At 41.5% G+C, this 26,077-nt stretch overlaps 2 protein-coding genes across 6 annotated transcripts in view; both read left to right on the top strand.

Moving 5' to 3' along the window:
* The first annotated feature begins 1,930 nt into the window (after positions 1-1,930).
* Positions 1,931-25,827, top strand: NEMP1 (nuclear envelope integral membrane protein 1). 4 transcript variants are annotated; one of them, XM_049115707.1, is made up of 10 exons: positions 1,931-2,187; positions 9,645-9,766; positions 11,415-11,634; positions 13,387-13,459; positions 14,662-14,755; positions 15,224-15,338; positions 16,064-16,289; positions 17,078-17,251; positions 17,948-18,130; positions 25,690-25,827. In XM_049115707.1, exons 1-9 carry the CDS (start codon positions 1,941-1,943, stop codon positions 18,123-18,125), a joined length of 1,449 nt encoding a protein of 482 aa, XP_048971664.1. In that variant the 5' UTR covers positions 1,931-1,940; the 3' UTR covers positions 18,126-18,130; positions 25,690-25,827. The 4 variants fall into 4 exon arrangements, with proteins under 4 accessions (XP_048971664.1, XP_035552233.2, XP_048971665.1 ...); XM_035696340.2 differs by lacking the exon at positions 25,690-25,827 and having other exon boundaries at positions 17,948-22,411; XM_049115708.1 differs by lacking the exon at positions 25,690-25,827 and having other exon boundaries at positions 17,078-17,276; positions 17,948-18,079.
* The window catches only part of MYO1A (myosin IA), a 34,585-nt gene continuing 34,228 nt past the window's right edge, over positions 25,721-26,077 (top strand). Inside the window, exon 1 of one of the 2 annotated variants that reach the window (XM_049115703.1) lies at positions 25,721-25,851. The gene's annotated coding sequence lies outside the window, so the exon portion shown is untranslated. Of the gene's footprint in view, positions 25,900-26,077 lie in introns of both variants that reach the window. The other variant, XM_049115701.1, reaches the window with a different exon arrangement.

Below are 26,077 nucleotides of genomic sequence, written 5' to 3'. Positions count from 1 at the left end.
CTTCTTGGCTCTTAGAGGTTCTCAATCTTTCCTTGTTTTTGATGACTGTGATAGTTTTGAGGAGTACTAGTCAGGTATTTTATGATTTGGACCTCTATTGGAATTTATTTAATGTTTTTCTCATAATTAGTTTAGGTTTATGGGTGTGTGGGCTGTCATTGCATGACATCAAGTGTACATAGTATCTTTTTTTTTTTTTATTCATTCATGAGAGACGCAGAGAGAGAGAGAGAGGGAGAGGCAGAGACACAGGCAGAGGGAGAAGCAGGCTCCACTCAGGGAGCCTGAAGTGGGACTTGATCCTGGGACTCCAGGACCATGCCCTGGGCCAAAGGCAGGAGCCAAACCACTGAGCCACCCAGGGATCCCCTGTACATAGTATCAATGTGATTCTTACTCTTGATATTATCCTTCTCACGTCAGCCAAGGGAATGTGCGTGAGAGACACAGGGTAACTACTGCAGCAGGGGTAGCCCAGATTTTTCTGTATAAGGATGAAATTTCTTCTGCCTATGGCTCAGATCCATTTTGACTCTTTATTTTTTTTTAAGATTTTATTTATTTATTCATGAGAGACAGAGAGAGAGAGAGAGGCAGAGACACAGGCAGAGGGAGAAGCAGGCTCCATGCAGGGAGCCCAACGTGAGACTCTATCCCGGGTCTCCTGGATCAGGCCCTGGGCTGAAAGCGGCGCTAAACTGCTGAGCCACCCGGGCTGCCCCTGTTTTGACTCTTTAAAAATACCTTCTTTTGAAAGCTTGAACTTTTCCGAGCAGTAACCTGCCTTTCCTGAATTTCCTTGCTAGGCTCTACTATTTCTAGTGCTCCTATCTACCACTATCAGATCCTCTAAAAAAAAAAAAATAATAAGATGCTTCAATTTCTACTAACATTAACTGAACATCTGTTTATGACCAGGCACCTTTCTAGACCCTCACTGTTTAAAATCATTTAATGGGAAACAGCCCAATGCATAGAAAGTACTCAGGCTTTTGAGTAAGCCTTGGGTTGAAACCACAGCCCATCCCAACTGTGCAATTTTGGGCAGGCTCTTTGTCTTAATCTTGGCTTCTTAAATGGAGATATTTGTCTCCCAAGATGCTATAAGGAATAAAAAAACTTTCTCCTAATCCTCACATTCATTTTACTTCCAACTCTGCCATCCTCACGGGCACCTGACTGGCTCCGTCTGAAGATCAGGGACTCTTGATCTCAAGGTTAAGTTTGAGCCCTAGTTAAGGGTATAGATTCCTAAGTAAATAAACAAATAAAGAAATAAAAATTTACCCTCCAAAGCCCTATGCTTACATTTTAATTTTATTTTTAAAAGTTTATGGATTTATTTTAGTAAACTCTACACCTAGTGTGGGGCTCATACTCACGACCCCGAGATCAAGGTTCTCATGTTCTAGGGACGGAACCAGCCAGGACCGCCCTAGGCCTAAACATATAGATTTTTTTTTATAGGCCTATATTTTTAAATGCTAATGCTTATTTCCGTAAAACGGACACAATTTTCTGTGTACAACTTGTTTTAAATAATGTAGGACTTTGGAGAACACATCGTCTTAAAAATTGTCCTGTCAGGATCCTACTTATAAAGCGGTCTCAAGGCTTAGTTTCCCATAACAGAATGATCGTGGTAAACAGGAAAGGAAACAGAAGGAACTTGAGACAGTTTTGATGGAGATAATCAAATTTGGTCAAGGAGGCCTCGCCCATTCTGCTTTTCTATTGGCTGAGCCTACCGTCAATCACACCAGTTGTAAATAAACGGGAGGCGGAAGCATGTTGTTAAGGGGTGGGATCTTCCTGTCGCCATTGCTAAGGTGAGGGCTCTGTCTCTAATAGGCTGAAAGCTCCTGTTCCCGCCCTCTCGCCGCAGTTGCTAGGAGGCGGGGTTTGGAGTTCGTCGAGGCCCGGGGCTCGCGGCTCCGCCCATGCGATTGGTCGGCGCGGGGCAGGTCTTGCAGCGGATAGGCTGCTGGCCCTGCCTGTTCCGGTTAGTTGCTGGGGAGAGGCACGTGAGGAGGCGGCGGCGTGAGGCGATCGCGGCGGGAGGAATGAAAGTGGCGGTGTCGCCGGCAGTTGGTGCCGGGCCCTGGGGCTGGGGGACCGGGGGCCGTGGGGGCGGCGGGGCAGTGCGGCTGCTCCTGCTTGTCTCCGGCTGCTTGGCCTGCAGCGCAGGTACCACCGGCAGCGGCTGCCGGGGGGCGGGGCGGGGGCGTGGGGGTGTCCTGGGGCGCCGGGCCCGGGCGGCCTGCGGGGTCCCCGGAGCGGGGAGGAGCCTGGAGGCTCGCGGGAGACCGAGAGAGGCCCGGCTCGGGAGAGGACGTGCGGGGCCGCGCGGCTTCCGGCGCTGTGACCGACCCCGCGCCCTCGCCCCCGCCGCGCGGCTCGGGGCCGGACCGGGGCCGGGTGTGGCTGGGAGGGAGTGGGCGCCGTCCTTGTGAGTGAGGTCCCGGCCCTTTAGAAACAACGTGTCGCCGTCCGGTTCGCGTTTCCGGAAAAAAAAAAAAGAAACCGCACCACCAGCTAAACCCATCATTCAGCGTCAGATAGTTCTTTTGGGGAATTACTCGCTTCTCGCGGCGACTCGCTGCCGTCTACCGCTTGCTGGGCGACTGGCTTTGGACGGAAAGGAAGCCCTTCACCGCGGACGCCCTAACTCCTAACACCTAGAATGTTGCTAGAAAACCTTCAGCCCTCTTATCAATCAAATGCACAACAGAAAAACTGGCGAGGCCTCCCGGTTCGGCCGGAGGGAGCTGGAAGATGGGGTTAAGGATACCCTATCTCGTAAAGGCCGATGCGCTCACCTTTGCTGCCTCTCGCGCTGTCACTTGCGATTATGTCTAGCTGCAGCTTTGAGATTGCCTCGGACCCGTAGATCTAGTTCCAAAGTGTAACGTCCTCCGAAATGTTTTTTTTTTTTGGGGGGGGGGGGGCAGGTAGGTATCCAGGAAGGTGCTTTTGCAGCGGAGGGGCCCAGAGTGACGTTGACGGGCTACTTAGGATCTGATTGAACTTGGGCCGGGTGGTTAACCTGTAAAATGGGGCTGTGTGGATTGTGGGGGAGAAAGAATGTATGTGAAAAGGTCCCTACCTAGTTGAAGCTGGATCAGCAGACACTTAAGTTTCCTTAATGAGAACAGTGGCGACTTAACTTGGAGAAGGGTAAATTTGGCATGATATTCTGTGTGACCTGGTAGCAAGTGGGTGGCAGCTACAGAGACATCATCCAGTAGAGAAGAACTTTCTAAAAGCCAAAGGTACCTAACGATAAAATGCAGTACTTCAAAAGGTAGGTGGCTTTTTCTCACTGGAAGTTTTTTATTGTAAAAAAAATATTGTGAGCTTATTTTGGGCTATTTGGCAAGCACAATTAAGTATAAAGAAGTAGGGAAAACCCTCGCTGTTTATTCCATTCAGGGGGCAATCTATTTTACCACACTTTCTCCTGGTCTTTTTCCATGTATTTCTAATAAAAAAAAAAATGAGGGGGGTGTCTGGCAGGCTCAGTTGGCAAAGCATGTAACTCTTGAGCTCACCATTGTGAGTTTGAGCCCCATGTAGGGTGTAGAGATTAGTTAATAAAAAAAAATTAAGATTTTATTTATTTATTCGTGAGAGACACAGAAAGACAGGTAGAGACATAGGCAGAGGGAGAAGTAAGGAGCCGGACGCAGGATTAGATCCCACACCCGGGATCGTGATCTCAGTGGAAGGCAGATGCTCAACCACTGAGCCACCCAGGCGTCCCTTAAAAATAAAATCTTAAAAAACCTTTTAAAAAAATTGGTAATACATTCATATGCCTGTCAGTACTCCTGTTTTCTTCCTTGGAGGCCACCAGTTATTACCGAAATCATTTTCTCATTTGATTTTGTAGTATAAGCATTTTCCTGTATCATTTAAAATGCTTTATAAATGTTACTTTATTCTACTCTTTGGACAGGCCATTTATTTAATGTTTCAGAGGTAAACATTTGGTTATATATTTGCGGTGTTTCTACCATTGGTTGGATATTTGTGGTGTTTCTGGTTTTTCATTGTTGTAGGTAACACTTTGTGAACTTTTTGCATGTGAATTTCTTTTTACTGAATTTGGATTATATTTTTAGAATAGATTCTCAGAAATAGATTTCTTAGATCACAAGCTAAAACATTTTTAAGACCCTTGAGGGATGTCTGGGTGGCTTGGTAGTTGAGCATCTGCCTTCGGCTCAAGTCATGGTCCTGGGGTCCTGGGATGAGTCCCATGTCGGGCTCCCTGCATGGAGCCTGCTTCTCCCTCTGCCTGTGTCTCTGCCCCCCCCCCTCTGTCTCTCATGAATAAATAAAATCTTAAAAACAAAAAAACCACCCAGTGCTCATTTTATCATGCTCTCCTCAATATGCCTGTCTCCCAGTTACCCTATTCCCTCCCACCCACCTCCCCTTCTGCAACTCTTGTTTCCCAGAGTTAAGAGTCTCTCTTGGTATGTCTCCTCTCAAATTCTTCCCCCTTCCATTTCTCCCCCTTCCTTTATGGTCCTTTTCACTATTTTTTATATTCCACATGAGTGAAACCATATTACTTTAACTTTTTAAAATTTTTATTATTTTTTAAAGATTTTATTTTGGGGATCCCTGGGTGGCGCAGCGGTTTAGCGCCTGCCTTTGGCCCAGGGCGCGATCCTGGAGACCCAGGATCGAATCCCACGTCGGGCTCCCGGTGCATGGAGCCTGCTTCTCCTTCTGCCTGTGTCTCTGACTCTCTCTCTCTCATTCTGTGTGACTATCATAAATAAATAAAAAATAAAATTAAATTAAAAAAAAAAGATTTTATTTTGTTATTTTTTTAAGATTTATTTATTCATTTATGATAGAGAGGCAGAGACACAGGAGGAGGGAGAAGCAGGCTTCATGCTGGGAGCCCGACGTGAGACTCGATCCCGGAACCCCAGGATCGCGCCCTGGGCCAAAGGCAGGCGCTAAACCGCCGAGCCACCCAGGGATCCCCTAAAGATTTTATTTATTTGAGAGAGAGAGCACAAATGGGGAAGGAGGAGAAGGGGAGAGAGAATCCAAGACAGGCGCCACACTGAGTGCCAGCCCTAAGTGGGGCTTGATTTCACTATAGTGTACAACCTGAGTCAAAACCGAGAGTCCTGAACTGAAACCAAGAGTCAGTCACTCAACAGGCTGAGCCACCCAGGCACTGTCCCTTTTACCTTTTTAAATAGATTTATGTTTTTATGGAGTCACTTAATTTTATTCTTCAGAGTTATTTCCATTACTTTTATGGCTTAGAGAGCCCTCCAAAATTGAATTTATATCATTTTCTATGGTACACTTTACTTTTTTTTATTTTACTTTTTTTTAATTTTACTTTTTAATCTATAATTAATGTTAGCATTTGGTGTAAGGTGAGAATCTAGATAGTTTTATTTTCCAAATAACCAGCATCCCATTGAATGATGCTTTACTAAGTGCACTGTTTAAGATGCCAGTTTTTAAGAAGGCTTTAAAGTATGAGCTGTGTTACCTCCTGAAAGACAGGAACAGAAGCTATTTAAGAGGTTGTTTTCATGACTTTTTAGAGTCTATTCCAGTCCTCACATACTATGAATAGTTTTCATTGATTCTACCTGTAGATGTTAGGTGATCAGTGCTGTTGACTAGTTTGTAATGACTTGTAATCAAGTATGAAGTTATTAGCCTTTGAACAGCTGCTTTATGGGTAAATGGAATAAGCAAGTAATGATTCACTACATTCCATGAAGGCATTTTCCAAAATCTTTGGGCTCAGAAGGCATTTTCTTGAGTGTTGAAGTCATTCTGCTTTTTTAATATGCTAGCTAACTCACTTTGCGGAAGAGGGAAAAGGGTGGTGTATGTCCTTTTGTTACAGGAAGCACAAAATTTTTAAATGAGCATTTTGACAACTTATGTATGTTTAAGGTCATTTGGTTTAGTTCTGTGTTGCTAACAATTTAAGTGACAACTGGAGTGGTGATTGTTTAATTATCCCTTTTGGCTGAATCGGTGGGTTTTACCTCAGTGAATTTCCAAAGATGTGGCTGGCCAAGGTGCTGATTTCCATACGAGGTTGCTGTTAAGGACATTTATTTATTTATTTACGTACTCAAAATTCTTTCCCTAGAATGTTATGTTACTTGGGAAAACAAAGAACTAGATTTTAAAAGATGTTGCTTATTATAAAACCATTTTATTTCTTTAGGAATATGGCATCAGAAATTTTAAAATTAGTTTCAAGACACTGATGTCTTTTCTTGGCATTAGTTTTTCAAGTGCCCTCTGCTATTGACATTATTTGTATCTTACTATGTTCTTGAAAATAATAGCGAGCTTTAAAAAGTATAGTGTTCGGGGATCTCTGGGTGGCTCAGTGGCTTAGCGCCTGCCTTTGGCCCAGGGTGTGATCCTGGAGTCCTGGGATCAAGTCCCGCATCAGGCTCCCTGCATGGAGCCTGCTTCTTCCTCTGCCTGTGTCTCTGCCTCTCTCTCTCTCTCTCTCTGTCTGGGTCTCTCATGAACAAATAAATCTTGGGGGAAAAAAGTATAGTGTTCTGTTACTTGGTGTTATGAGAGAGAAGGGGCTAACAAGTGTGATTCTTTTTGTTTTTTATTGGACAGGTGTATTTACTTTGGGCTTTGTACATAGACTGGATATTCTTTTAAGGAAGTGATAGGTTCTTGTACAGCATTTTAAAAAATATTTCCCAATGTTTTTGCATACCCCAGTGAATTTGTCAATGCAGTAGTCAACTTAATAACCTTACTCTTATACTCTCCAGAAGAAAACAAACTTTTTAAAAAATTTTATTTATTTAAGTGATCTCTATACCCAACATGGGACTCGAACTCAGAACCCCGAGATCAAGATTGACATGCTTTTCTGACTGAGCCAGCCAGGCATTCCAAGAAAATAAACTCTTGAACCATATCTGTGAGTGGGTATTCTTCCAGTACATTAAAAAATATTTTTAAAATTTATTCATGAGAGACATAGAGAGTTGGAGACATAGGCAGAGGGAGAAGTAGGCTCCCTTCAGGGAGCCTAATGCAGGACTCATCCATCCCAGGACCCCAGGATCACAACCCAAGCCAAAGGCAGTCCCCACTCAACCACTGAGCCACCCAGGCGTCCCTCTTTCAGTACATTTGCGGGCTTGCTAGTGAGACAGATGTCGACAGGATTTTGAAAAGGTTTCATTTTATAAAAGATAAGTTAGGAGGAAATCCTAATTACTGCGGGAGTAAACCCTAGTGAGAAAGCTGATAGATGGGAGTTCAGGGTGTGCTCCCTCAAAATATAGCATCTTGGCATATTGAATATTTGAAGCTGTGGGAGTTTAAGAAAACCGATGCAGGGATCCCTGGGTGGCGCAGCGGTTTGGCGCCTGCCTTTGGCCCAGGGCGCGATCCTGGAGACCCGGGATCGAATCCCACATCGGGCTCCCGGTGCATGGAGCCTGCTTCTCCTTCTGCTTATGTCTCTCTCTCTCTCTCTCTCTCTTTCTCTCTCTGTGACTATCATAAATAAATAAAAATTTTAAAAAAATTAAAAAAATAAAAAAAACGGATGCAAGAAGTGTCTTTGACCTCCCTACCTCGCCCTTCTCTGAAACCGGCCATAAAGTCCTGCGAGGTGCCTTCCCTACCTATACTGAGGAAATGCAGGCAATGGGACAGCAAGAGGAATCCAAGCAAATAGGCCTTACTCAGTTTCCCCCAGTTTACTACTATGACCACATACTCTTTACCCTCTTATATTCCTCCACAAGTGTCCACTCTTCATCACACATAGCATAATAGGATGTAGGTCTGTTTCTTTGGGTCTGCATTTCCTTATGAAGGTTTTCATGTCACGTAAAACTTATTAAGTAAATATATATGCTTTTCCCTTGTTAATCTGTCTTTGTCAGTTTAAATTTTTGGGCCCAGCCAGGGGCCCTAAGAGGATCAAAGAAAATTTTTCTTCCCCTACAATATCAAGACTGAATTTCTTATTTTTTATTTTTTTAGATTTTATTGATTTATTTGAGAGAGAGTGCACATTCATTCATGAGGTGGAGGGAGGGGCAGAGGGAGAAGCAGGCTCCATGCCGGGGACTCGATCCCAGGACTCCAGGATCGCGCCCTGGGCCAAAGGCAGAGGGAGAAGCAGGCTCCATGCCGGGGACTCGATCCCAGGACTCCAGGATCGCGCCCTGGGCCAAAGGCAGGTGCTAAACCACTGAGCCACCCAGGGATCCTCTACTGGTTGAGCTTCTGCCTTTGGCTGGGGTCAGGATCCCAGAGACCTGGGATCGAATCCGACATTGGGCTCCCCACAGGGAGCCTTCTTCTCCCTCTGCCTATGTTTCTGCCTTTCTCTATGTGTCTCATATGAATAAATGGATAAAGTCTTAAAAAAACAAAACAAAACAAAAAACAAAAAAAACCATTTTGGACTGGCAAGTATCATTGCCTTTTTTGTGTGTGTAACTTTGGTTTTTTAAGGTTTGGCTGAAGTTTTTGTAATGTTTTTGGGCTGTTTTTTAGTTTATTTAAATCTACCTATCTTTGTATCTAGACCAGAATAATAACAAAATTTCCACTTAGTAACACTTCATAGATTGGTAAGTACAATGTAGGACTCTAGAGAAAAGTTATTTGTGGTAAAGAAGGTAGCTTGTACAAACTTGAGTGGGAAGGTACAAGAGGGTGGTCACTTTTAAGCCTTGAATTGGCTGGGATTGAATACAAACTTCTGAATGGAGAATCTTCTGTCTTGATAAAATCAAAGGAAGTGCATATAGTAATTGACTGCTTTTAAAACAGCTGGAAAAAAGCAACTTTGTGACCTTTTAGTATCTTCTCAAAGTATTGTGTATACAAAAACATTGCCACATCTCTTCATCCAACTCAAGGATAGAGGAAATAAATGGAGTTACTTTAGCTATGCCTTTATTTTTTAATTTTTTTTTATTTTTAATTTTTTTTAGCTATGCCTTTATTAAGGAAGCAGGACCTGCGTGTGATTTTCAGTGAAGCTATTCACTAGCTGTGTGACTTTGGGCAAATTCTTAATCCTTCTTAAGCATCAGTTTTTTAAAATTTGTGAAACAGGGATTAGGAGAGTGCCTGCCTCCTAGCTTGTTGGAGAGTTCAATGAAAAACAGCATACTGTCTTAATAAATACTTAATAGCTGCTTTTATTATTGCTTATTCTGGGTTAGTGACTATAATATTTAAATAATTAAATTTGACAGAAATAAGACTCTGCCTTATTTCTTCTCTCATTTCAGTTTTCTTGTTTATCAGTCATTGACATTTTAATCCCAACTTTAAGAAAGTGGTCAGTTTCAATGGTACTGTGATGGCATCGTATGGCAGCGGGTGGTAGCTACACTTGTGATGAGCATAGCATAATGGATAGACTTTTAGAATCACTGTGTTGTACACCTGATACTATTGTAATATTATATGTAATATATATTACAATATTATGTTGTATATACGATATTATATTGTAATATACTTCAGTTGAAAAAGAAAAACCAAAAAAGTGGTCAGTTTCTTTTTATGAAATGAATTATAGTTATTAACTTGTTCTGTTATACTCAATTCTTATTTCTTTTCTTTGCATAAAGCTGGAACTGATGGTGTGGTCATGCTTCAGGAATCCCAACTTTATTATATGGATAACAGGCAACAATTCTGTTATAAAAATGTGCTTATCCCAAAGTGGTATGATGTGTGGACACGGATACAGGTAATAATTTGGAGGCCTCTGGCTGGGGCAGCTTCTGTGAATATCTTGTCTGTTTGTGATTAGGTAGTACCTTGACACATTTTCTTCCTTCACACACAATTGGAAAAGAAAAAAAAGTATTGTCAGCATCCTTGTTAGGGTTCAGATTATCTTGAATTGTGTTTTCATTAGTAAGCATTTATACTTAGTGTTCCTCTCTGCCTCTGTTCCCTTAAGTAGCTTATAATACTTGACCCTAAAGTAACCTTCCTTCCTCTTTTTCCCAAAGAAGCTTCCTTCTTGTCCTCTCTCTCCTATACACACACACACACACACACACACGCACACACGCACGTGCAGTCATGCATGTGCACACTGCCCCCTTAAAGGCCTCTCTTATGCCTTGTCCTCTTTCTTCTTCTACATGGACACGTGCACACCCCGCCGCTCCCCCAAAGGCCTTTCTTATGCCTTCTTTGGCCTGGAAACTGTTGCGTGCCTGTTGGGATGTAAACTCTTTTGCCTTGCTGTTCCTTTTCTATTTTGATTCTACATGAAATGTTTCATAAACCCTGTGCCTAAAGTTTCCCCCTGACTTTGGTTTCATTTATTTCATAACACTATTAAGCCACCTTGCAAGTGAGAATGTCTGGCTGTAATAATGATTGAACAAAATGAGTCCTTTTGGAAATGCTGCTGCATCTATAAGCATAGTTACTGATAAGAGCATTTGTGGTTCACATCAAAACATAAGGGTGAGCTTGTGGTTTTCTTTTTTTTTTTAATTTTCTTTTTTTTATTGTCTGATATAAAGATCATATTCCATCTGAGACACATTATAACCAACATTTACCCATAATCAGTGATTGGTGACAAAGGATTGAACTTCTCAGCCTGTCATTATAGGAAACATTTTTCGTTTTCTGGGGGTGTTTCTGCCTGGCAATTTTCTTAATATTCTAGAGCCTTGTTTTGTATGATCTCCCACAAATAGCTACAGTGATAACTTCAGCTTGGAAGTCTTGGAAGTCTTTTTTTTCCCCCTATGTTGTTCTGGCTTAGTAGATTCAGGGATGCCTGGGTGGTTCAGCGGTTGAGCGTCTGCCTTCGGCTCAGGGTGTGATCCTGGAGTCCTGGGATCAAGTCCAGGGATCGAGCTCCCTGCCTGGAGCCTGCTTCTCCTTCTGCCTGTGTCTCTGCCTCTCTCCCTCTCTTTTTTTTTAACTTATTTTTTAAAGATTTTATTTATTTATTCATAGAAACACAGAGAGAGAATGAGAGGCAGAGACACAGGCAGAGGGAGAAGCAAACTCCATGCAGAGAGCCTGATGTGGGACTCGATTCAGGGTCTTCAGAATCACGCCCCGGGCTGCAGGTGGCGCTAAACCGCTGTGCCACCGGGGCTGCCCAATAAATAAAATCTTTAAAAAAAGTAGATTCAGATCATATTAACAACGAGACATTCTAACAGCTGCCTCTGTGTACCGTGTGCAATGTTACTTGCCCAATTATGTTTAAGCCACTGCATCTCTGTATTTCTTATAAGCCTTGTGGAAAACTGACACTATTACTGATTTAGCTGTTTAGAGGTTTTTAAAATATTGTATTTACGAAAATTTAAAATCCCTTCTTCTTTCTCATCCTCATCCTGATTTTACTTCTGTTACAGATCCGGGTAAATAGTTCCAAACTGGTACGAGTCACCCAGGTGGAGAATGAAGAGAAACTGAAGGAGTTAGAGCAGTTTAGTATCTGGAACTTTTTTTCCTCCTTTTTAAAAGAGAAATTGAATGACACCTATGTTAACGTGGGTCTATACAGCACAAAAACCTGCCTCAAAGTTGAGATTATAGAGGAAGACACGATGTACAGTGTCATTGTGACCCGGAGTAAGTCTTACCTCTGTTTTTCTGGTAGATTCTACAGTGAAAAGGGACTGAGCTTTGGAGAGTGTAATTAGTGAGACAGAGAAGTTAGTTAGCCCAAGACAGCTCCTTTTTGCTTCTAATTATAACCTGAGTACACCACTGCTTCAAACAGTTAAGAGAGTCTCTCTCCCACATAAAACCCTTTAGGCCTAGAAGAGAGACTTCACTGTAGGTCATTCTGTGTACCTCCTTATCTAGATTTGTGAAGACTTGTGTTCCTAATACTTCAGTGGCCCTGAGCTGATAATGCCTACTGTTCTTCAGAGTAAGATGGATTTATTCCTGCCTTCTGGGCATTTCTAGAAAAGTTACATGTCCAGAATGTATAGACCTACATTTGAAGACCTGAATGGTTGAATAATAGAAACTAAAGATGGGTAGAACTGGATATTAATATTTTATAAGTAAAAAGAGGATTTGTGAAATTGTAAGTAACTATGAAAATCACTGAAGTTGAAGGCTTGTTCAGTAGAACTGGGAGTTTTCTTTTCCAAATATGTCTGAGAAAGTTTCACAGAGGACTGGAGTTGTTATCCTGTTGAATTTTCTGACTTTTGGTCCCTCCTTGGTTACCACCTAGGGTTCTGGGATGTTGTGAATAGCAGAAACATTCCTGAGTTTTGCTACAAAATATATTGTGCCCTTCTAATTGTCCCATGGTTCCACAGGTTTTGTTGTTGTATAAGTATTTGCCTTTTTTTTTTTTTTTTGCCTTTTTTTTTATTATGCTCCTTTTACCTGTACTGATTCTTCTTGCTCCTCTTTGGTTTGTGGGCCTCCCCTAGACTCAGAGCTCTTGAATGTGAATGCTGTGGGAGTGTCTGGTATGTCACTGAGGGACCTCTGCTTGGGTCCCCTGGTCCCGGGTGAGATGTGTTTGAGTGTAGGCTTTTCCAACACAATGTATAGCAGAAGGAAGTAGGTGGTGGTGTTGGGCAAGAAAAGCAGCCAGTTAGAGAACAACAGAGGGCCCAGACCCAAAGTTCTAGGCAAATCTGCTGAATCCGAACCTGTGAGGGACTTTCGGCAGAAAAGCCAGAGTGGTAGAGACCCCTTGTGGGCAATTGCATGAAGTACTGATGGCATTCCTGGCTCCATCCAAAGCAAAGCCTAGTTTCTTTTAGCCTTAGCATAGATAGCCAAAATAAAAATAAGATCTCCAGAAAAGTACAGGTTAGACAGAGACCTGCTTCTATTTTCTGTTTGGAAAGGTTCCCAAGCTTTGTGTGGAATTTACAATACTGTTTAGGTAGGTGGTTTGCATTTATAGTTAATCCTTGAATAGTATGGGGGTTGGGGTACTGGCTGATTTACCCTGTTGCCTCAGTTGAAAATCTGCATATAACTTTTGACTCCTCAGAACTTAATTATTAATAGCCTGCTGTTGACTGGAAGACTTACTGATAGCATAGATAGTCAGTTAATACATATTTTGTTTGTTACACATATTAGATGCTGTATTCTTGCTATAAAGTAAGCTAGGGAAAAGGAAATGTTACTAAGAAAACCATAGGAAGAGAAAATTCATTACAGTACTGTGATGAATTTGTCAGAAAAAGTCTGTGTATAAGTGGACCCGTGCAATTCAAACTCCTGTTGTTCAAGGATCAATTGTATTTTATTAGCTGACCAATAATGCCAGCGTTGTCTTTTGTTCTATAATGCCTTAAACTTTTGTTTTCCCTTTGAAACAGAAGTCTTTATTTATTTCAGGATTTGACCCCAAACTCTTCTTCATGTTCCTCCTTGGACTTATGCTATTTTTTTGTGGAGATTTGCTGAGCAGGTAGGTTCCAAGGCTGGAGTGCAGAATGATGAGACTTAGACCCGCCCTGCTTGGCTTTTATCATAAAGTGCTGCCCTTCCCTTTTCTATGAGTTTTATGACTAGGCACATTGCCTCCTTGGAAAAAATTGTAAATACTTCAGTACATGTTATGATTTTTGCTTTTTTCTTCTATTAAACAAGATTGGCAAGAATGAAATTCTCCCATTGGATTGAGCCATCATGTGAGGGGATTTAGCCAATACATCACATCCCTTTCGAAATAACATATTAAGTCCTCATTTTTACAGGGGCATGTGTTGGTGAGTTTCATGCTATTCAGAGGTAAAGGAACAAACACTTATTCATTTCCTGTTTTTAGGAACCTAGCTAAGCTAGGTGAAACTGACATGTACAAATAAGAAAACATATAGATAACAAACACTGAACAAATGTAGAATCGACATTAACTTTGTACACAAGTAAAAAAAAAATATTTGTGGAATAGAGAATGAAAGCTACACATTGGAGTTTGAAGTTGGGCTGGAGTGAGATTGGTAAAAGTTCCTTATTTTGAGGATCCTGAGAGAAACTCACAGTGAGGGAGGAATGTCTGGCAGAAAGAGCCTGCATCTGCTTTATCTTTCTGGGTAATCAGTTCAGTTCCAGTTTCAGTGTCCACTCAGGCAGTATCCTTGCACCTTTCTTTTCCCCGTGAAATGGGGCAGTTCCTTAGAAGAAAGATTCTCATTAAAAACTGGGTTGGGGGCAGCCCGGGTGGCTCAGCGGTTTAGCGCTGCCTTTAGCCCAGGGCGCGATCCTAGAGACCTGGGATCAAGTCCCATGTCGGGCTCCCTGCATGGAGCCTGCTTCTCCCTCTGCCTTTGTCTCTGCCTCTCTCTCTCTCTCTCTCTGCTCTCTGCTCTCTGCGTATTCTCATGAATAAATAAATAAAATATTTTTTAAAAATGTAAATTAAAAAAAGAAAACTGGGTTGGAAGAGGTGCTGCAATGGGACTTTGAGACCAAGCAGAGGCTTATTGGTATATATATTTGAGGGGCTCATACCAATCCGCATAAGCTGGCCGCAGTTACGTTGTACCAGTCGTGTCTAATCTGCTCTACTCTTATACTTTTTTTCTGTCTTTTGGCTGAGATAGTTCTTGTTCGAACAGTGCCATGTATGAAGACCACATAGTCATGAAATAATGTTTCTTTCTGCAGAAGCCAAATCTTCTACTATTCTACTGGGGTGAGTGTGGGAATTGCGGCCTCTCTACTAATCATCATTTTCATACTGTCCAAGTTTATGCCCAAGGTAAGTTGCAGAGTCCTCATATGTAGTCAGGAGGATCTTAGAAAGTTGAGGGACTGTTTTCTCAGATAATCTTACAGCACTGAAAATTTGCGCTGGTGACTGATAAGTCAGTGTCCTTTTTCATTGACTTTTTCCTTGATTCAGAAAGGTACTTTCCATGATGAAATTTGGAGCCTGATTATATACAAATTCCCCCTTTATATTTAAAATCCTGTGCACAGTGGGGAATTAAGACTCCTTCCTTGTTTGCTGATTACACAGCTAGGCTTTTAAGTATTTTAGCACCTCATTTTCCCAGTGTTCTTTGCACACTATGCCATTTTAAATATAAAGGATGTCTTCTTAAGAGATATGGTTTTTGGGCATTTTTAGTAGGTTGAATTTTTTAAAAATCATAGTTCCATTTTGCTGCTTTTATGTATGGAAAGCCTGTTGTAACTTTTTGTTTTCACTTCTACTCTATCTTAGAAAAGTCCCATTTACGTCATCCTGGTGGGAGGCTGGTCCTTTTCTCTGTACCTCATTCAGCTAGTTTTAAAAAATTTACAAGAGATCTGGAGGTGTTACTGGCAGTATCTTTTAAGTAAGTGTTGTTGGTTTTGCTTTCCTTTTTATATGTTTATAGGTTGTTTTAGTTCATTTGATCATGAAAAGATGTTGCCTGTTTACAGGAGTCCATGCCATTTTATTAATCTTTAAGAATAATAGTTCTTCACTTTATTTCTAACCCTGTGCAGTTGTCACATTAAATGAAAATCAGAAAAAAAAAATAATAAATAAATGAAAATCAGGCTGCCAGGGAAAAGACTTTAATTGGTTGGTGTTTTTATAAGTACACCTCTCTACACAATAGGCATCTTTCTGAAAAGCTATAAATTGACTTTATTAATATATATAATCATATTTTAAATACATTTGAAGACCTTAGGAGTAAAGGTCTCTACAGTGAATCTTTCTGTAAAGTGAAGATCCTTTGGTTGCACAGTTTGTGACCCTTAATCTACCTTTTGAGAAGTGCTTAATCTGGATTTCTGTATTATTAGGCTTTTTAAAATAGACTCTTCTAGCATTGTTCAACATGTACCTTTAATTCTCCATTTGAACCAAATAAATTTGGGGATAATGGAAAGGATAGAACTTAGAATAATATATTTGAGTAATGAAAAAAGTGTGAATAACTGGGTAAAGATCTTGTCCATTTTCCTGGTTCAATAGGTGCTATGTCGTGAATGCACTACTGCTCCCCACACAAATTATTTTTACCAGTTATAGATGAAAAAGAATGTTTTCTGATGACTCTTCTCATAGGCTATGTCCTCACGGTTGGATTCATGAGTTTTGCAATCTGTTACAAGTATGGGCCCTTGGAGAATGAACGAAGTATCAACCTGCTGACCTGGACCTTGCAGCTGATGGGCCTATTTTTCATGTATTCTGGTATCCAGATACCACATATTGCCCTTGCAATTATCATCATTGCACTGTGTACTAAGAACCTGGAGTACCCTATTCAGTGGCTGTACATCACTTACAGGTGACTGAAATGCAATATAACTTTGTATTGGAACATGCCATGTGGGATGCAGTTGCCAGCAAAAGGGTATAGAGGCATTGACTTGGGAGCCTCTTTGCTCATGGAAATTGATTGCATTATGCTTCTGCTTTTGTTCTTTCCAAATCTTTCTTCTCAGACTCTCTATAGGCATATTTATAATTTTAGTTTAGTCATTTTATATTTAAAAAAGCATCCAGTAAAGTGTCATGTGTACCTGTTACCACTAGGTGGTGCAGAGTATATCACTTTTATGCCACATGCCTCAGGGTCACCTGGTCTCAGATTATTTCATGTTGGTTCTCAGGTTGCTCTGGGAGTTCTAAGATGTAGTTCAAAGCATGATATCATCTTGCATAGTGAACATGGAATGGTCATAGATTCTGAAGTTGTCAGTGGTGGTTCTATTATACATAGTCAAGGTGATACCTTTAGTTTGGGGAATCCCAAGTTAATGGACCATAATCTTATACCATCATTTTCTTGTCATTTTTCCACTTATTAGAAAATACATATTTTGTCTATCATTTATTGGAAATAAGTGAATTTATTCACGTTAGTGAATAATATTGATTACTCTGACTTGTCATTCCTAGTCTAGCGTGTCAGGAGTGTATTATAAGTAAAGATTTCTAAAGAAGAAAGGTGGGAATGATGACTCTTAATGTCCAGGCTCTCTGCTATATACTTGGCTCACTGAAGGGAGCTAGAGGGCAGGCTGGATAGAAATTACTGATTAATTATTCATGATGTTATTTTGGTGAGCACAGAAAGATGTGTAAGGCAACAGAAAAGACTGTGCCCCCTCGTCTCCTGACAGAAGAAGAATATCGGATACAAGGAGAGGTAGAGACCCGAAAGGCTTTAGAGGAGCTTCGAGAATATTGTAACAGTCCAGACTGCTCTGCTTGGAAGACTGTTTCTCGAATCCAGTCTCCAAAGAGGTAAAGTCTTGGCCAGCTATTCCAGGTATCTAGCAGGATAATTTTGACCTTGCGTTTTAATAGAGATCATACTTGTAGATAAACATTTTGTATTGGTAGTTTTGTTTTCCTGTTCATGTAGGGGTGGTTGAGAAAAAGATATATATATATCATCTATGTTAAATAGTAGCCTGTTTTCTGCTCCCTCAAGGAACCATCTCCTCTGGATTTGATTGTAGTATTGAGAGGAGAAGACTCCAGTATCACATTAAGTTTCCTGTGTCTGAGTGGGTTTTTTGCAGGAGGCAGTGGTGTTCCCTTTTTATTTGGGAGCAACTGTACCAATGAGTTTGTGAAGCTTCCAATTTGGAATCCTGATGGCCATATGTTTATAGGGCCATAAACATGAATAACTGTGTAATGCCCTATAATCTTATCAGGATTACAGATGACTAAAAGAACCTTAGCACTTTCCTAACTAAAAGGATAGGCTAGTGCTTATTAAGCAGGATGGGGTTTCAGGGGATGTTGGCTTATGATCCCAGCTTTCCTTTTCTCCTTGTTTCTTGCTTTTAGTCTACTTACCTGCCAGAGTAAGGATAGACTGTAAAATTTGAGCTGTGAGTGTATCAGGAGTTTCAATTTGTTCTTATTTTGAAAGGAAACCAGAAAGGACAGAAGGCAGGTTCTTAATGAGTACTATCTTCTCTTTTCCAGATTTGCTGACTTTGTGGAAGGTTCTTCTCACCTCACACCAAATGAGGTTTCTGTCCATGAGCAGGAATATGGATTAGGGAGCATCCTTGCCCAGGATGAAATCTATGAAGAAACATCCACTGAAGAGGAGGACTCAGATCCTCAGTATCCTGCTATCACACAACAGATCAACTCCTGACTTAGGTGGTGGTCAGTTATCTTTATATGGACTGGCTTGGTATCTCAATGGTCCATGTTACGTTTGTGCACCATTGCTTCTCAACTCTTTGAAACAGGATGAGATAGCATAGAAATCCTCCCACTGAAATTACAGGCCTGAGTAGGCATCCCTTTGGAAATGGTCTTGGTGGTCTCTGTGGGATCTCTGAGGGAGAGTGGGTAAAGTAGTGAATGCTTTCAATGCTTCCCATTGGTTGTTGGCCCACGTTTATGTTTCAAAAACAAAAAACTGGATGGCCACACCTAGCATGGCATTCTAGCGCCTCTTAAAGGTTGACTCGGTGATAGCATTTCTGGCACCATCACTGGCACTCAAAAGTGAGAACTGTTACATGTTGCAGCAATGTTTTCAGACCCTCGGCTGCATCTTCCAGAGAGAAACCCATAAATCTGAGCCTCCTTTTCTTCTTTTCTTTCAATGACTTTAGAATAATATTTGTTTTAGCTGTTTTAAGAGGAAAGTAGATTTTTATTTCTGTCTTGTTTTTTAAATGGATATATTTTTTTAAAATGTAACAAACTCATGTTCCAGAACCAGCAAGTGTTCCAGATTGACAAGCCCATAGGCCTCTACATGCTTATTGATATGGATTATCCATTAACGCCCCAGAATTATTGTGTTGAGCTTTGAATTAGTTCTCACAATATGATATTCTAAGTATCACTTGCTTTTAGGAACATTCTTGTGAACTCTTTTGTAGGGGGAGGTTTTTATTATATCCAACTTTTAATTCTATCTTAAGACATTTGCATTCTTCCCTTCCCGTTCCTCCTTGTTCCCTTTGCTCTTTCAGGAAGTGTCTATTTCCTCAACTGTGATGTACAATTTAGGGTTCGTTTCATTTCTTATATTCTCTTCCCCTTGGTTGGTAGCATTATTCCTGCTAGTTGGGAGAAGTGATCGTTTTTTAGAGAATTTAAATACTTTTTACATGCTGTTTTTCCTGTCAGTGGAACATGTATCTTTGAGTTGCTATGGAATCAAGAAACTCTCCTTTTCTTCTCTCTTCCTTTGTCTACCCATTCTAACCATTCTTTTTAGCCTTTATCACTTTTAGGCCCCCCCCCCCCCACCAATCTAGCTAATTTGTAAGCCCCGACACTATCTGTGAAGTTTCCTTGCTACAACATACAAGTTGTAGCTATGTAGCTGTCACAATTTGCATTGCTACAAAATAGATCTCCAGGTAATCTTGATGCCTCTTCATTCACCTATCAGGATCAGACACATTTTTCTATACTTACTTGCAGCTCCATTTCTGACCAGAGATTCATGCTGCCTTTTATCACAGTGCCATTAGTTTCAGATTCTTTTACCATTGGAAAGTACTTTTATAGACCAGCAATGGCATTTATGAGGGAGCAAATTCCCAAGTCTCTCATTTGCTTGGTTCTGTCTTGGTGATCTTCACCCCTGTACCTTGGAAGAAGCTGTAATTACTTTAGCCAGGAATATAGACATTGATAGCAGGAGCACAGCATCAGGCTCACTAGTTTACCATGATCATCAAGAAGGCAGATGATTTTTTTTTAAAAAGCTGTAATGTCTCCTTCAGACCAGCCATTTATCAGATAATCTTGAAAGGCCCTGGGCTCATTGCTGACTTCCAAAATGTCAGCTCTGAGACGCCCCTCCAGGTGGCCAGTTGATTATCACCACTAGTGTTTCCCATAGCTTTAAACTGTCCTAATGTGATAACTACCTCAATTGGCGGCAAATACACATATAGTAGAAAGTGAAAAAGCAGTATTTGGGCAGATGCTGAGGGGTTAAAGTTGCAGGGCAAACGAGCTTTATATTGGGAAACTTTTATGCCTTTGTAAATTAGGTACATGGTAAAATTTTATCTCTCTGCAAAGAACTGTTAGGACCCCTGGAATATAGTATTTTTTGCTTTATTTATAGAAATCAAGATCTAGCATATTTGAGCAGCAGTTGATTTAAAAAATAATTCATCTGTACAAGTGGTCTCAGGATTACCTGGACTTCGGTGCCTTCCCCCAGATTGCTTGTTGGGGAGGTGGTAGCTTGCCTCCAGGGTGACTTTCCCTGCCTCTTATCTTTATCTCAGTGAGAAAGCACTGTGAAGCAGGGCAAGAGTCTCCTCTTTTTCTGCTTAAACTCCTTGTGAAATATAGTTTCCATCTCCAGGCCACTTCTTTTCACCATGTTTGAACTTGGGGTGAGTAAAATCAAACTCAGTTTATTACTCCATGTCTGTAGTCAGAGACCCGAGCTGTAGGCAGTGGAGGTCCTGCGGCAATGAGAGCTGCTCTGAGACAGTGAAGGACGACGGTGCCTTTGGTGTGCTGCGTGTCCTTGCCCTGCCTGCTTGTGTGGCTCTGCCCCAGATGCTTCAGAGCCTCCATAGGCCCGCAGATTGCTTGACTCCATAAACCTTCTTCGGAGCTGCTCTTGTCTCCCTCTTGGCCACTTAGTCTGCTGGCTCAGTCACTACTTGAAACCCCCACTTAATTTTCTCTGGCAGTTACAACTCTTGCAATTCAGCATAGTCTCATCTCTCAGACTGATCTCATCGAAAAGGATTGAAGGGATAACCATGGAGTGAGCTGAACATTGGAGCCATGTCTGCTGCCATGTCAGCGTCTTGCTCGCAAATATGCAGCTGTAAATTGGCCCTAGGGCTCAAGGTCTCTTCAGCATTGGAAATCTGTCGCTGCTAATTGGTCTGACCAAGTTATGTAGAGCATGACTGCCATTAATTGGAATATGAGAGCCAGCTGGCCTAAAACATTTCCCCTTCCCTTCTCCACACAGATTGCTTTCATGAGAACAATGGAACCAATCACCAAAAATAAGGGCAGTTTTGCAACTAGGGTGTCTTTTAAGAAGAAGGTCCTATCAGCCACATCATCCCACCAGAACTGGCTTATTTCCTCCCCCCAAATTCATGACTTTTATGTCTGTTACAAAGAGGTTTCTGCTGCTCATAGTCTTTGGGTCCCAGTGTTCTATTTTGTGCTGATACATCCCATTCAAGGCCTAGCCCTTTCTTCACTGTGTTCCCTTCAACCCAATTCCCACCTGGCATATACATTAGAGATTTGATGAATGAAAGGACCCAAATAGGCCAGATAGTCCTTCCTGGCCCTGATATCCATAAAAAGCTTGGAAATGGATTATGCAATTGCCCTTAATCTTTTTGTTCCAGAAAAAAGATGGGCTCAGATGGATGCCTGCGTAAAAATGGTTCTTAGCTGTGTACTCATAACTTTTCTCTGAATTGAGTAGTGAAAGTTGAAGTAGGAGGAAAGGAAATTAAATGTCCTTCTAGTATTCCTTTGGACTTAGGTCTGACATATGAGATAATAACCTATATTGAAATGCCAAGAACTTTATTTCAACCAAGGAGAGGATGGTTTGACAGATTTATTATGCCTTCATATTACATAGGCACTGAAACCAAGTAATAAACATATAAAAATAGCCATATGTACAAGGCAAATGCACCCAAAACCTCTTGTTTATGTTTTGATGTAGCAGAAATATATTATTATGTTTAGGCAAACCTATGCAGTTATGGTGATCAGTGGTATCTTTTGGTAACTTAGCTTATGGACTCAGTTGCTGTTGAGGTGGATTCTAGATGGTTACTACCTTAAAAAGGGTGTTTGGTGCCTTATGTGATGGGAGCCAGAGCCTGCTGGGAATAAACAAAGCAGATTCATGTCCACATCAACACACAGCTTTAGTAGGGGGTGGGAATGGCACACAGCCTCCCCCAAATTTGGGACTTTGGGCTCCCACATCCCCTGCCTGTGTGTGTCATTTTCCTCTTTATACTCTTGACTCTTGACAGTAACTTGAAAATGGTGAAATCATCTTCTCTGAACTTTCCTACAGCATGGGCAGCATTCGTATCACTTTAACCTACTAGATAGCTCATAATGTGATGTGAGTATTAGGACTGTTAAAGCCAGCCATTGCCTCAGTTTCCCATGTTTGTGGAATTGATGGTGAAATAGCAGGACTAAGGAATTCTTGGGTAAGTTTTAGCCTGTGGGTAATGCCTTAGTGTTGTTTTAAAAGATTTGTCATTTATATTTAAAATAAATGTTCACAAATGTTTGAAAGGAACAAAATGATCAGGGATGGCTCTTTGTCATGGGTCTCATTTTCACTCTTTTCTGTAAGAAAAAATAACAATGTCTTATTATATATTTTTTCATTTTTATTGTACAAATTTGTAAGTAATCCCAATTTTAATAAAGTTTTATAGACGATTTAGTGGTCTCTTAATGAACGTGTACTTCTCTTATTTGGATCACTTGAAGCAATTAGCTTCTAAGTTTCATCTTTCTGATGAGATGGTGTTGCATGCCATCTATTTTCCTCTTTTTCTGAACCACCACTCTTTACCCTGGGTCTGTCTTGGTCTACTTCCATCCTTTGGATGATTTCCTAGCATGCCAGATCTCTAAGGGGTATTTTTGCAGGAGTTGCAGGTTGTTAGACCATCTGTCTCCAGAAAAAACATGTATAGGTTATTCCTAGTCCAGGGAGCTACTCTGATTGTACTTCAGTTTCTTTCTTTTCTTTTTTCTCTTCTCTCTTCTCTTCTCTTCTCTCTTTCTTTCTTTCTTTCTTTCTTTCTTTCTTTCTTCTTTCTTTCTTTCTTTCTTTCTTTCTTTCTTTCTTTCAAGATTTATTTATTTTGAGAGAGAGAGCATGAGCACTGGGGAGGGTCAGAGTGAGAGGAAGAATCTCCAGCAGATTCCCCACTGAGTACAGAGCCCCACTCAGGGCTCGATCTCACAACCCTGAGATCATGACCTGAGCCAAAACCAAGAGTCAGACACTCAACTGACCGAGCCACCCAAGCACACCTAGGTCGGTGTATCTATCTATCTATCTATCTATCTATCTATCTATCTATCTATCTATCTATCTATTATAGACATAGAGAGAGAGGCAGAGACACAGGAGGAGGGAGAAGCAGGCTCCATGCCGGGAGCCTGACATGGGACTTAATCCCGGGACTCCAGGATCCCGCCCTGGGCCAAAGGCAGGCACTAAACCGCTGAGCCACCCAGGGATTCCCCCCTGGTTCTTTTTAATGGCATAAAATATCTTTTGTTTCTCCACTGGAGTGAGGAGAAGACCTGGAGATCCAGCTGTGGGATGTCTGCCAAGAGCTTTGTTTGGGGGGAGGGAGGAGCATGGGCAGGGATATAGTGAATATTAAGGGCCATGGAATAATAACTTCAATTATGTCTAGGCCCAGCTTCTGCAGAAGTCTGGCACCTCCCGTTTTCTTTTATGTTTTAGCTATATCCTTTGTTCTGAAGATCTGTTATAGTATTTACATTAATTCTGACCCTGTGTCCTCTCTTCTCAGTTATTCAGACTACATAGAAATCTATTGTTCAGTTCTCAAAGATGGTAAAATAGGAAGAATCAGGATGGAGTCCATATGTAAATTTATATAAATTTATGCATACTAATGGCATCTTTCCTCCCCTCCCTTCTTTTTTTTTTTCCTCCCCTCCCTTCTATAACTATACTAGGTAAAGAAGAGATGGAGGTGATTATTAATCATCAAATTATTAAAAGCTTAAAGCATACTTGCTAGGTATGCAACATAGGGTTTTAGTGAGGACAAAGAAAGATAATGTGTGTGAAGAAGTTCTTGGGGTGCCTGGGTGGCTCAGTTAAGTATCTGCTGCTGGTTCAGGTCATGATCGTGATATCAAGCTCTACATTGAGCACCGTGATCAGCGGGGAGCCTGCTTCTACCTCTGCCACTCACCTCACTAGTTCTCTCTCTCTCTCTCAAATAAAATCTTTAAAAAAATAAAAAGTGTTCAAACTTGAACATGCATAGGAATTATCTGGGAAGCTTGTTCAAATGCAGACTTCTGATAGAGTAAATCTGGCTTGAGCCCCAAGATTCTGCATTTCTAATAAGCTCCCATGTGATTCAGGTGTGGGGTGTGGTCCTTTCTGAATAGCAAGGATGTAAAACACTTAGCTTATTGCCTGGCACACAGTATTTGATCAATGTTACTAATTGACACAAAATAATTTGTGACAGTCAAGAAGACCCTCTACCACCAAACATCTTCACCATATCTGAAAACTTCTGTGTTTGTATTGTATAGCATCATTTTAAAAAAGATATTAATTAGTTTAATCAGACTCCTGCCTTCCTAACGCCATTAGTCATCGGCACTGAAGGATCTAGAATTTTCATCTTTCTTCTATTTTTACTTATTTATTTATTTATTTATTTATTTATTTATTTATTTATTTATTTATTTATTTAAAGAGACTTTATTATTTATTCATGAGAGACACAGAGCTAGAGAGGCAGAGACACAGGCAGAGGGAGAAGCAGGCTCCATGCAGGGAACCTGCTGGATCTCCAGGATCACACTCTGGGCTGAAGGCGGCGCTAAACCGCTGGGCTACCTGGGCTGCCCTCTTCTTTTTTTTAACTTATCTTTTTGCCAGCTTCACTGAAGTATCATTTATTTTTTTTTTAAGATTTTATTTATTTATTCATAGAGGCACAGAGAGAGAGAGAGAGAGAGAGAGAGACGCAGAGACACAGGCAGAGGGAGAAGCAGGCTCCATGCAACAAGCCTGATGTGGGACTCGATCCCGGGTCTCCAGGACCACACCCCGGGCTGCAGGCGGCGCTAAACCGCTGCGCCACCAGGGCTGCCCCTGAAGTATCATTTATATACAGTAAAATTCGTTAGTTTCAAGTTTTGCTGAGTTTTGACAAGAGGAGTTAATTGACAGTTGTGTAATCACTACCAGGGCCATGATTCAGAGCATTTCCATTGCCCCCAAAGTTCCCTCATGCCCCTTATAGAAATGTTAATGGAGAGAGAAGAGGAAGGGGGTTTCAGAATCAATGGTGGGAGAAGACTTGTCAGCTCCAGTTACTTCAGTTTTGCCTGAGGATCAAATCACAGTCCTGCCTCCTCCATGTTTCCTCTCATCCCAGGAATGCTTTGACACATCTTGAAATCCCCACTGACTTGGATGTGTATTTGTACCTCACTAATTTAGAGTGGTCCATTCATCCCGGTTTGGCCAGAATCTTCCTAGTTCAGAGAACTCTGCAGGTCCGAGACAAACTAGGATGGTTGGTCACCCCAGCTGTGATGTTCATGCCATTGTCTCTCGGCCTGAGGATGCCATCTCATTTTAGAATCCCTTCTCCTGTGTGAGCACATGGCAGGCACTCAGAAAATGAGTGAGTGGGTGGACACAGAAATACACCCCAAGCTGTAGGCAGCTGCGGATTCCGGGCCTGGAGAACAGGAGACCTGGGTTCTGGTTCCAGCTCCGCCAGGTTGGCAGTGGTGTGATCCTGGGAAAGGGGCTTCTCACCCTAGGTCTGTTTTCTCCCTGTGAAACAGAGGATCTGTAGTCCTTTTTGCCTCTGACACAGAGGCTGCTTCCACTTACACCTGGGATTATGTGCTGATGGCACTTCCACTGGCTTCCTCCTCACTTTCTCTTTCCCTTGCCTTTTTTCTCCCTTCAGATATATATAGGAGATCAATAAATCATGTAAGGGCAGGTTGATAATGGAACTGCTGATGGGCCAGTCATCTGCAGAGTGCTTCTATGAGAGCAGTAAAGTTTGGACCTTGAACCAAGCAGCTGTGGCTGGGAGTTGGAGGATCCAGTCTCTTTGCAGCTAAGTGTGTGTAATGACCCATTTGCTCTTTGTGCATGCCTGGGAGAGAGTACGGTAGGCAGAGGGAGCCTGTTTAGGAATTTTCCTGGGTGGATGAGGGGGTACCCTGGTGAATAGGATTGTATAAGCTCCTTATCTATTGGAGGCAGCTATTTCCAGCTGGGTTAGTACCCGGGAAGCAGCATATCAGGGTCTCATTCAGGTTCCTCATACAGAAGGATTAAAATTAGGA

Source organism: Canis lupus, chromosome 10 (genome assembly GCF_003254725.2).
Source record: "Canis lupus dingo isolate Sandy chromosome 10, ASM325472v2, whole genome shotgun sequence".
Classification (NCBI taxonomy): domain Eukaryota; kingdom Metazoa; phylum Chordata; class Mammalia; order Carnivora; family Canidae; genus Canis; species Canis lupus.
The sequence above is the reverse complement of the archived record's forward strand: the minus strand, read 5'-3'. Positions and strand labels throughout refer to the sequence as shown.

Excerpts from the sequence above, each read along its gene's own strand:
- NEMP1 (XM_049115707.1), top strand. The coding sequence starts at position 1,941 with ATGCGATTGGTCGGCGCGGGGCAGGTCTTGCAGCGGATAGGCTGCTGG. Across the intron at positions 11,635-13,386 it reads CAGTGTCATTGTGACCCGGA|GATTTGACCCCAAACTCTTC; the intron begins GTAAGTCTTACC and ends TATTTATTTCAG. Across the intron at positions 16,290-17,077 it reads TGGCTGTACATCACTTACAG|AAAGATGTGTAAGGCAACAG; the intron begins GTGACTGAAATG and ends TGGTGAGCACAG.